This window comes from Rhincodon typus, chromosome 7 (genome assembly GCF_021869965.1).
Source record: "Rhincodon typus isolate 14 chromosome 7, sRhiTyp1.1, whole genome shotgun sequence".
NCBI lineage: Eukaryota > Metazoa > Chordata > Chondrichthyes > Orectolobiformes > Rhincodontidae > Rhincodon > Rhincodon typus.
Window position 1 is genome coordinate 37,369,353 of NC_063338.1, and position 12,118 is coordinate 37,381,470.

Genomic DNA, 12,118 nt, shown 5'->3' on the forward strand with positions numbered 1-12,118 from the left:
AGTATCCTTGGCCTAACCATTTCAGCTGCTTCATCTATGAACTCCTTTACATGATAAAGGTCACAAGTGGGATTGTTCACTGAAAATTGTGTCATGTTCAGTATCCTTTGAGTCCTCTGCTACTGAAGCAGTCTATATGTAACAAGTCTTGGCCACTCAAGTTTGGGCTGATATGGGGTGTGAATATTATTTACCACTTAAGGTCAGTTGTGACCATTTCCAAGAAGCAATTACCTAGCCTTCTCCTCTTGATATTCAATGATATTACCATTGCTGAGATCTCTGTGATCAACATCCTGGAATCACTAATGATTAGAAAATAAATTGGACCAGTCATATAAATATTTTAGTTTTTTTTAAAATTTAATTCATTCACAGGATAAGGACCTCGCTGGCTCGGCCAGCGTTCATTGCCCATCCCGAATTGCCCAGAGGACAGTTCAGAGTCAACCACATTGCTGTGGGTCTGGAGTCACATGTAGCCAGACCAGGTAAGGATGGCAGTTTCCTTCCCTAAAAGGGCATTAGTAAACCAGATGGGTTTTTCCTGAAATTGAAAATGGATTCATGGTCATCATTATTCTTAATTCCTGATTTTGTTTCTTTTTATTAAATTCAAATTACACCATCTGCCATGGCAGGATTCAAATGGAGGTTCCTGGAACATTCCTGGGTCTCTGGATTAACAGTCCAGCAATATTAGCACGCGACCACCACCTCCCCTGCTACTAGTTACAAGAGTAAGTCAGAAGCTACAGATTCTCTGGTAAGTAGCTCACCTCCCTACACCAAAAAGACCATCCATCAAATCAGAAGTGTGATACGGTGCTCTTCTCTTGCCTGGATGAATCCAACACCAGCAACACTCAAGAAGCTTTATACCATCCAGGACAAAGCACCGCACTTAACTGGGGCCCTATTAATCCTCTACACACAGTGGCAGTAGTATGTACTACCTACAAGATGCACTGCAGCAACTCATCACAACTCCTTCAACTGCACTTTCCAAACCTCTACCACCCTAAAGATTCATAGACAGCAAATGCACTCGAGTGCAACTCCTTGCAAGTTTCTCTCTAATCCACACACCAGTTTGACTTGGAACTATATTGCCATTTCTTCACTGTCATAGAGTCAAAAGTCTGGAACTCACTTCCTAATATTATCAGGAGTCTATCATTGGTACGTGAATTGCAGCAGTTCATGAAGGCATCTCATCACCACCAAGGGCAATTAGGGATTGGAAGTAAGTGCTCGTCTTATTCAATACAATGACTCTTTCCAATAGATGCCAAAAAATAACTGTGCAGAACAAGTCATATCAGTGTCCTCCGAAAGGTCTGAAACTTTTTTACTTCTTGTGTTTGCAACTCAAAACAACTGCCCAAGGACAAATATTTAGTGAAACCTGGAAGAAAAAATGGCAATAACTTGTTTAGGCAAGTAAATATTCTCAAGGAAGAGAGATTCACAATTATTTTCCACAATACAAAGCTGTGATCCATTGCATGTACAGCTAATAAATAAAATTTCGACAGGAGATTTTTCACACCAAAAGTACTTTGATGGAACACAAGCCAGGTCATTAAGCATGACAAAGTTTCCATTCATTAGTTATTGTTAATTTTCACCAAGTTCAATAGGATAATTTAACACAGAAATGACCAGGAGACTATTAGATTTACATTCAGATAAAGGTGTCAAACAGTTGTATAATATTCTGCTAATCTAAATAACACACACACACAATTCAAAATTTCATCATAAAAGCATAACAACATTTAGGACACTTACACACCAAGTTTTTTGTAGAGGTATTGCAACAAGAGTTGCTTCTTCCTTGCCATACACGAATTCATAATTTGCATATAATCCTAACCCCTTAAATGTACATCATCATTGGAAAGTGCAATTTTGGACCAAAGAGATAGGTAGTATTTTCATTTAAAAGATGTAATTAACCCACACCATCCAAATTCAAAATGCATAATAAAAAGTGAACCATCAACCTCCAATTTCTGAAAATTGTGCTGTCAGAAGGCATTTAACACTGACCAGAATAATTTCCTTACATAGCTGAGCACTAAATTTATTAAATAGCATTATAATGTAGAATCTGCTACACCTTCACTGATTTTGGGAACTTCTTATTCTGCATCAGACTGTATTTTGAACTCACGTCAAAAGGGCGCTGCAGGTCTTTACTACACGTTTTAACAAATATAGTATATCTAATACTACATTTGAAGTCATGAATCAAAATTATCTCACTTACCGGATTTTTGTCAGGATGCATTGTGAGTGCAAGTTTCTTAAATGCTTGCCTTATCTGGCGATTAGTTGCACTTTTTGATAATCCGAGCAATTTATAGTAGTCCTCATCAGTGTAAACTAGAACTGATAAGCATGTTATAACAAAAATACATAAAATAATTTTGTTTGAGGACAGTTTACGCTTCTCTGAAGCAAGAAAATCAAGACAGAAATGTTCCATTTTGCAGAACAGAATTTCAATCAATTCTGAATATGCCTGGCGTGTGTGTTCATTTAAGTTGCTGGCATGGTTCTTGATCTTTGTTTACAACAGCATCCTTATTCTTGAGGTTATTTCAATAATTGGTTGTCCTGCTGTCTTCCAAGTTATAACCTGTAATCAAAAGAAATTCAGCTGTTAGGACATTCGCTCCTTTTTATGACAGGAACAAACAAAAGCAAAGCCACTTTAATCTTATGCAATAAGTTAGCTAAAAATTGCTTTACTTATTCATAAAAGCTTCAGAACTCATACATGGCAGTGGAACACTAGAACAGATGTAGGAATCAATTCCCCACTTAATTTCAATGGGACTGAGGCTGACGTAGTGGAGAAAGTCAAGTTCCTCGGAGTGACAATACCTGACAACCTGTCCTGGACTTCCCAGGTAGACGCAAAGGCACACCAATGCCTCGTCTTCCTCAGGAAGCTCAGGAAATTTGGCACATCCATAAGGACCCCTCACCAATTTCTACAGATGCACCATTGAAAGCATACTGTCCAGGTGCACAATGGCTCGGTATAGCAACTGTTCTGCCCAGGACCGTAAGAAACTACAGAAGGTGGTGTGCTCAGCCCAGACTATCACAGAAGTCAACCTTCCATCCATGGACTCCATTTACATGGCTCGCTGTCACAGAAAGGCTGCCAACATCAAAGACCTCCCACCCCAGTAATGATCTTCTATAATCTCGTCCGTCAGACAGAAAATACAGAAACCTGAACACATGCATGAGCAAGTTCAGTAACAGCTTCTTCCCGGCTGTTATTTGACTGATGAGCGGACTCTCTAGCCTCAAGTAATGCTGATCCTGCTAATGTTGATCTCGCCTAACCTGCATGCCTCTGTTCAAGTCTTTTTGATCTGTACAGTCAGTTCTGATATAACATGATAGTTCTGTTCTTATGCAAGCTCGCGTCATAAGAAAATCGTGCAACAGCTGCGCCATTTAAACTAATGAGGCCAGAATCGCATTATAGCCAATACACGTAAGAAAAGTTCGCGTTCCACAAATAGCGGTCTAAATTCTTCAATCATGTTAAAGCCAATTCGCATTGAAGAAACACTTGTTATATCAGAACCAACTGCACCTCCTTGCTTACTATGATCTATCTGTACTGCTCGGAATCAAAGCTTTTCACTGCATTTCGGTACACTCGACAATAAATCAATTCACCTCAGCAATAATCAGGCCTCCGCTTTGTCTCTTCAGATGCTGCCAGACCTGCTGAGTTTCTCTGGCAATTTTTGTTTTCATTTCAGATTTCAAGTATCTGCAGTTCTTGGTTTTATTCTAGTGATTTGTCAAAGCAACTTCTGGCTTTCAGAAAATAACTTGTCTGACTGATCGCTGGGGGATGAATAAGCTTTCAGTTATAAAAACCGAAAGAACTGCGGATGCGTAAATCTGGAACAAAAACAGAAGTTGTTGGAAAAGCTCAGCAGGTCTGGTAGCATCTGTGAAGAAAAAAATCAGTTAATGTTTCTGGTCCAGTGACCCTTCCTCAGAATTAAGCTTTCAGTTATCTTAACTGGTATCAGTACCTAGTCCACATTTTTCACCCCACCAGCCTAAACGTACTCTGCCATTTCCGTCACTTCCAAACACATCTCTCCCTCCATTAGCAATCCGAAAGGACTGCACTCTCCACAAAATGGTTCACTCCTCAACTGCACCTTGACTCTGTCCCACAACACCTTCCAGCTGCAGGAGGTGTAATACACAGCCCATTTCCTCCTCTTCCCTCACTGTCCGAAGTCCTAAACATTCCTGATAGAAAAGCAGCAATTTACTTGCACTTATTTCAATTAAGTACACTATATTTGCTGCTTAGAATGTGGTCTTTTCTACACAGGGGAGACCAAATGCAGATTAGGTGAGTGCTTTGTCCATTCAGTAGGCATTACTCCACACTGGTAGATGCTTGACATTTTAATTCATCACTTTGCTCTCATACTCACATTTCAGTCCATAACCTGTTGCGGTGTTTAGTAAAGCTCAAGAGACAGCATCCTTTGTTTTGAAAAAGGATGAGCCAGTCTGAATCTTGTTTTACATGTTTTTATTTTCAAACAGAGAGTATTATTAGTCTGGACATTCACATTCAAGGCAAATGCCTTGTTGCTTTACTACAACAATTAGCACTCTCTTTTCCTTTTGTTCCATAACATCCTTGTCATTTCATCTCTCCTGCCTTCTGCTCTGTCCCAGACCTTCTCTTTTGTTCTTCCTTCCTTTTCCCTGTACAACCAAGGTTTCTACTTTCCTTCAGAAGACTCAGATCCGACTTGAAACTTTAACTCTGGGCTTCATCTTCAGATGTTGCCAATACTGCCGAGTATTTCCAACACTTTCTGCTTATATTTCAGATCTCTAACATCCACAACTACTTGCTTCTGTTAAAAACAAAGGGTTTTAGCCAGGCTCATAATTCAGTGGAAAAGGAAACATGCAACTAAATCAAGTGGAAAACACATGCATATTTCTTTACATTAATGTTGGTCAATTTTTTTGAATGACCAATTACAATACATTATTATTTTTGAGAAAAAAATCAAATAAAGTGAAATAAAAGACAGAATATACACCCATAAAATGCCTTTCTTTTGAAACACATTAATTGTTGTGTTTAGGCAAATTGTACAACCAACTGTCTCACAGAAAAAACCTACAAATAGCAATTGGGTAACTGACCAAATGATGTGCTTTGGTGTTACTGGCCAAGGAATAAAGGTTGATTAGAACACAGGAACAGCTTCCGTACTCTTCTTCAAAGTGTCACAGGGTCTTTTATAGCACCTGAGCAAGGAAACTGGATCTTGGTTTAATCTTTTATCCTAAAGGTGAAACGTCTGACTCTACAGCACTCTCTCAACATTACGTTGAGCTATCAGACAAGATCATGTGCTTTAACCCTTCAATGACACTTGAATCCGCACAGGAGTATGGGTTCACATTGTTTTTAAGAATGCCATGTAGCGTAACACTTTTCAATTGCAAATCAGCTCTGTTCATATGCTACCAGAAAAAGTGCTAAAGATGTAGATGCTAGAAATTTGAAATAAAAGTTAAAAAGGTACTGCAAAGTGAAGATTATTTGGGGAGAGGAAAAACATAACATTTCAGGGTAGTCTGAAGGTGATAGCTTTCATGGGTTCATCATTTGTCACAAAACTCGAGTTCCTTTCTCCACACACCATTGATGGAAGTGCAGTATGAGTTGCTTGTCTACAGTCTGCACGTGGGCCTCAAATTTGACAAATTGTGTAAATCAAGGCCAAGTGTTTCACCATTTTCAAATCACAATATGTGCACTGAATCCAAAGGAATCACTGAGCTTGATTTTGTCCTTTCAAATGTAAGCTTTATCCAGAGAAATTACTTTTGAGGATCCTAATACATAATACTATTAGTAGAACTAAATTGAAGAAATGAATTGAGTATTTGATGACATTTAGCATAATATTAAAGCATATTGCTAAATTATTTTTCTGAAAATTTGGACAGATGCTCAATAAATCTTGTGGCACCACTGGATCTCTGGTTGACAACTAGAAAAAAATTTCTTCACAAATTTCCTCAGGTGTGTGATCGATGTTAATCTACAGAGTCCATTTAATGTGCCTTTATACAGTGCTTAATGCATTGGCTATGCATGTGTTTCTTGTTATATATTCTAAAGTTTTACCCAGTTGTAAATACCATTAGATAAACTGCCACGTTGTTGGATTGAATTTCAAAACACCTGTTTGCTGAGTTAACTAACTACAGCAACATCCGTGACGCACCCAGCCAAATGATCGACATCCTGAGAGTACAGCAATATTTACACTTTAGGTTCATTCTGAACTAAATTATGTAACATGAATAGAAAATGAAAACATCATGCTATTTTAAAGAGGTAATCCCATTAGATTAACAGTAGCTTTGACCATTTTCTGGATGCCTGCAGGTGAAATACTATACGTGTACAATAAAGAATTGACTTGCCATTGAAAGGTTTTATGCTATCCGGCACCATTAGACTGTTTAGCTTTCAGGCGCCTGCAAATATGTTCCCTAAAATTTTGCACAGGAACTGAAGCACTGACTCTAGTACAGTCCTCCTGCCACGTATCATGGGGTTCAAGCTTGAATCCAAGACTTTAACAAAACAGTAGATAGGATCTGAGTCTGAACTGTAGGATCAATTTTTAAAAACAAGTCTGCTTTACAATATCATTTGATCTCTTCTATATTAATTCACAAACTTATGACTATCAGTATGGGTTTCCTCCTTTAGTTTCGGTCCCAATGCAAATTGCAAAGCGGTTCAACTAGTAAAGTTTATATCTAACTCTGCCACTTACTGTAACTATGCAAGTACAGTCTATTTTACAAATTATTCCTGTTACGACATCTGTGGTTCCCAGTAGTTTCAAATAATCACATTTCTGGATACATAATTCTGCACCATCCTTCAACTATATTTCACAGGTCACACCATGTGCCACAGTCTAATACTGCTCAGCACCTGACTATAGGGCAGTAGTGAGTAATGAGTAACATTCTGGATATAAATGTGCATAACAATATAGTTCCTAACTCTTCAATAGGGTAAATAATATCCCTCTTTAAAAAGATAGTGCCTGCGTATAGCAAAAGGATTGTTCAAATCATTAACTTTAGACATACTATTAAAAGCTAAAGAGATGCCATCCTGGATTGCAGGTGAATGCTTTCTCAATACACCATCATCTGGGTGATACTTTGTGGTAGCTATCATTTCCTCTTTCTGCTGTGTATTTCTGTACTTCTGGTAAATGTTGAACATAGATAACGTTCTATTGATGTTTTTGCAGACGCCTATCCACCACACAACTGATTTGTCTCTGAGCTTACACAAAGGTCATTTGTAACTGGAGAAGCCTATATGCTGGTGAAGCTTCAATATGAGGTGGACCTTTATACTATTTATTCTCTTGCATTGACAATACAACCTGCTAGCACAATTTCACATCTTGGCTTTTATTTTCCAATTAAATTGTAACTCTGAAGCCTCTAGAGTAACCTCTAGTCTTGTTGGTGTCGACATGGATTTTACACGTAGATCTGTTCCAGTGGACAATGATCACTCCCTACTTTGTATATATTTATGGGAGAAAGACCATAACATTTCTCACATTCATGCACGATTGTCAAAAGATCTCTACGTTGACACACATAGGCTTGGTTGATGTTGTCTGACCATTGATTCTCAACAACTCTTGTAGGTTTACTGTGTGTATATTCTGAATCTGACTTATGAAACTCCCATCTGATCAAGCCAAAACAAACTTCTCAGATCTTTGTTGTCTCTTAGAGCGTCTGTCCCAGAGATAGAAAAGGACATTTTCAGGACTTGACTTACCTCAGTCAGGCGTTTGCACCACGCCAAAGAACTGGCATTCTGACACTGCCACAATGTATTTGTTGGTATGCAGCTTGATCCTAACTTTCTTGATTCTCTCTATGGCTTCATGTAGATGGCCACGATGATCTTTTTCCATATAGATATCATCAGCTGCAACAACTGCATCTTCACTTCCTCATCGTTTCATCTACTTTCTACTGGAATACATTGTAGCTCAGTTTTGAGGCTAAGAAAGGTAATCTGCGGGATTTGGTGCCATCCAAAAAGGTATGTCGAATATTGTCAACAGCAAAGATTCTCTGTCAAACTTCAAATTCCAAAAGTCTTTCAGGTTTCAAGCCTAGTGAAAATGTTTGCTCCTGCCACTGTTAGTGTGATTCTTCCGGTGTTAAAATAAGGTAGCAACTGCTTTTTTTAAAAAATTGAAATCTTTAGGATCCAGACCAAAAGGTAACTGTCTATTATGGCTTCTCACTCACCATGATGGAATTACACAAATCTATAAATTCTCTTTTCGGGTGTCAGTCTCTTCCATTCCTCTTTAAATCTTTCCTTTTGTACAGGCATTTTACATGGGGGTGGGGTCAAGTGTGTGTGGATGAATCACTGTTTTCTCCTCTGGACCAAGTGATGTGCTATGAAAAATCTTAAAGCATGCAACATTCTCATCATAAACATTCTAGGTATATTTATGGCAGATATCATGTTTTTGATCACAGACTTTTCCTCATATCAGTTTTACTATCTTCAACCTTTAGTCACGCCTCCTTCATTTCATAGTTTACCAAAATCAGCTGTAGTAATTTGCAACTACTCAACCAGAGATTGCAGGGCCATCTGTTTCCGTGACAGACAACATGCCACTAACATACTTTCCTTTGCATGCCCCTCTGATTTGGGTTGTTAGTAGTTATCAAATTTTTTCCCAACATGTTGTTGACACAACATTGCTCTGTTTCAGGTTATTCTTCTTTCGAGTTTACATAAAAAAATCTTCTGATAGAGGCTGAGCAGGATGGTCCAGCTCTGCTTCTAGGATAAAGTTTCAGCTTCACAATTGGTGCTTATTTTTCATTTTCTTTCAAACTGGAACATTCTATGCATGTCTTCTCTCAAAACTTTCACACCCGCACAGTTCATGCAGTTGTATGGTTCCTTGGTCTATTGTATCTTCAAACACATCATCCTTTTCCCAGATATGGATATCCTGGCTTCTTTTCCTTTTTATTTGCTCTGTTGCTCTCCAAGCAATTGTCTTGCCATCTTTGGACTCACCACAAACTCTGCATTTTTATTTATACACAGGACATTGACTTGTATCTGTGAACTTGTATTCTTCCACAGCTTTTGTAAACCTTTCTTTCCATTTGATATATAATATTTTGCTCTTATTTTACTGCATCAATCAAGCTCTGTTTCCCTGGTGTTATTTGAATGCGTGCATTTTAGTTGACAATATCTCCATCCAATGCACCATCCTTTTTTTTAGTACACAGATCACAGAGTTTCTTATGCAGCATAGATGTTCAAAACTGATTCTACTCTGACTTCTGAGGAAGGGTCACCAGACCCGAAATGTTAACTCGGATTTTTCTTCACAGATGCTGCCAGACCTGCTGAGCTTTTCCAGCAACTTCTGTTTTTGTTCCTGATTTACAGCATCCACAGGTCTTTCAGTTTGAATTTTATTCAGTCATTTCACAAATCATGCCATGTGTTACTCAGCATTAGACTGTCATGCAGTCGTGAGTAAGGTGGCATTGTGGAAACAAGTGTGCATAACAGATACAAACAAGATAACAACACAACAATCCAAATATTTTTGGAATAATATTCTGCGATTACATGCATTTTACATTAAAACTGCCAATCTGTACACTTGCAGATCCCATGCTTAATTCACCACATCTGGTGACAGCAGTTTTGACTTCACTGTTCATTGATTTTTGAACTACAGCTGAAGAAGGTGGCTTTGAAAGCAAGTTTGCCCAAAACAGCATCAAAAGTTGTTATCAAACTGATTTCTTTCTGATCATGGATTCTATGGTAAATAGTACACTTGCAGCACAGAACTGCTTTATGGTAGTTTAAGACAGGTTAAAAAAAGTAAACAAACAATCTGAACTAAATTTTCCAGAACTCCCAGATTTATATAAATCATAATCAAGCATACACATTGGACATTTTTACAGGCATATTTTTGTTCTTTATAAATAGTTGACACAAAAGTGCTGGAGTGATTAATTTGTGTAGCAGCTGTAAGTGTATTTTGTTGAATTTGCAAATTAGTCCTGAAATAAGTCTAAAGATAAATTACATGAGATTTAGGATTCTAAATTAAAAGCAACTGATTATTCTTCCTTTGATTTTCTATGAGTCAACTAAAACAAAATAAACTTCAAAGCATGAGTAATTCGAAATCAAGACTCACCCTGTAAAATTACACAAATAACAAAATGTGTTTAACTCTTCTGAACTATCTGACATTTCAGAAATGAGCAAATAGTCACTTAGTGATATACGGGCTTGTTATATCAGAAATGAATTTTAATGAAAATGCAGGAAGTCTTTTTTTAAATGAAGCATCTTGCCTCAAAGGGTTAATCTTTCAGGTACAGGTTCAAAGGGTTAATCTTTCAGGTACAGATTCAATGTCCAAATGAATTTGGAAGAAAAGCAAACTCTTTCATTGGATTCAAATGAGACGTATGGGAGGCTTCAAAACAAAACCCAATGAATTAATACTTGTAAACAGATCAGCTGGGAGCCATAGCAACAACAAGAGAAGGAAATCGGAATTAAATTGTCGAACGAGCTCCTCTGTCGCACTTCAGATCCAAAAATGAATTCAGCGGCAACAAACTTCTAACGATCATTTTACTTTTCTACTTTTAAATTAGAACTTCTTAAAAGTTGCGTTACGCCAATTTCGTTTATTGTTAACTTCCTCCTCGCTGCCTGGCAAAGGTATTTCTTTGTAAGTTCACCTGATACCTCCTCTTCTCAAACTGTTGCCAATTGGGCACATGAAATCCCCATCATAATTCCTCACACTCTGTACTTTCTAGAATGCTCCATTCCCTTGTATTTGCTCCCTCCAGCCGGAGTGCCTGAGTCTCCAGTTTTGACAGTTAGCTTCCCCCCTGAAAAGCGGCTGCCTGCCCCCTTAACACCCCTTCAGACGCACATGTACGGTGCCGGCGGAAACCGCAAACAGCGGACAGGCGGCAATCAACGGGACACGGGAAGAAAGAAGGAAAACGAGGGGGGGGGGGGGTTCGGCTCTTTCGCCGGCCGTGCCGTGCCGTGCCATGCCAGGCCCCGGTTCACTCACCAACCGGCCAGTGCGCTTCCAGCTCGGATCCTGTTTGAACCGGCACTCGCCCGCCCCGGACTCCTCTACCCGACGCACTTAGATCCAGCGAATCCGGTCCCCCACCGCCAGAAGGCCCCGCCCCGGGCCGGACCCATTTCCAGGATGCGCAGACAATGGGCCGATGACGTCAGGTGCCCTGTGCACGCCACGTGGAAGCCGGTTGGGGGACTGTGGCCAATGGGAGAGGGCCAGGCTTGTTACTTTCAGACAATGGGCAAAGCCTTCTGGGCGATTATGACACGTTACACTTAGTGAGTCCAAGAAGCTTAAAACCATTGGGCTTTAAATACACTGAAGAACTGTTGTGGGGCACTGATAATGTCCCCACCTCTGGGTTAGGAGGCTAGGGTTCAAGATCCACCTGCTCCGGCGCTGTGCATTAACATCTCTGATTTTGCACGTAGAGATTACTCCCATCGATGGCAAATGACTCTCAGCCACACTTTGCTGCAGAAAGATGTCGTGTAGAAAGTTCATGATCCATCTCAATCTTAGATTAAAGGCGTCTGTGTCAGGCAACGTTAGTGCATCACTTAAACGAAGGTGTAAATCATTGCAGACAGTACCTGAGGATTTTTTAAAGGTGAAATCTAACGACATCACCGAATTCCTACAGTGGAGAAAGACTAACAAGATTGTTGCATGCGATTTTGCTAGGTCCAGTAATGGAGTAATAGTCTGGGCCCCCAACTGAATCACAGCAAGTTTATGACACAGAAAGAGGCCACTTTTATATTATTTATTTTTTATGCACCAGTCAAAAAAATGTCCCATCCAGCCTAATTACACAAACAGTATTTGGTCCAAAGCACTGC

At 39.2% G+C, this 12,118-nt stretch overlaps 1 protein-coding gene across 2 annotated transcripts in view; it reads right to left on the reverse strand.

Moving 5' to 3' along the window:
• Positions 1–11,428, reverse strand: part of dnajc10 (DnaJ (Hsp40) homolog, subfamily C, member 10) — a 66,341-nt gene extending 54,913 nt beyond the window's left edge. The window contains exons 1-3 of one of the 2 annotated variants that reach the window (XM_048599010.1): positions 11,262–11,390; positions 4,497–4,931; positions 2,276–2,647 (exon numbers count right to left, since the gene is read on the reverse strand). In XM_048599010.1, coding sequence (XP_048454967.1) covers positions 2,276–2,494 — 219 coding nt within the window. In that variant the 5' untranslated portion in view covers positions 2,495–2,647; positions 4,497–4,931; positions 11,262–11,390. Of the gene's footprint in view, positions 1–2,275; positions 2,648–4,496; positions 4,932–11,261 lie in introns of both variants that reach the window. The other variant, XM_048599011.1, reaches the window with a different exon arrangement.
• Between the last annotated feature and the right edge of the window lie 690 nt (positions 11,429–12,118).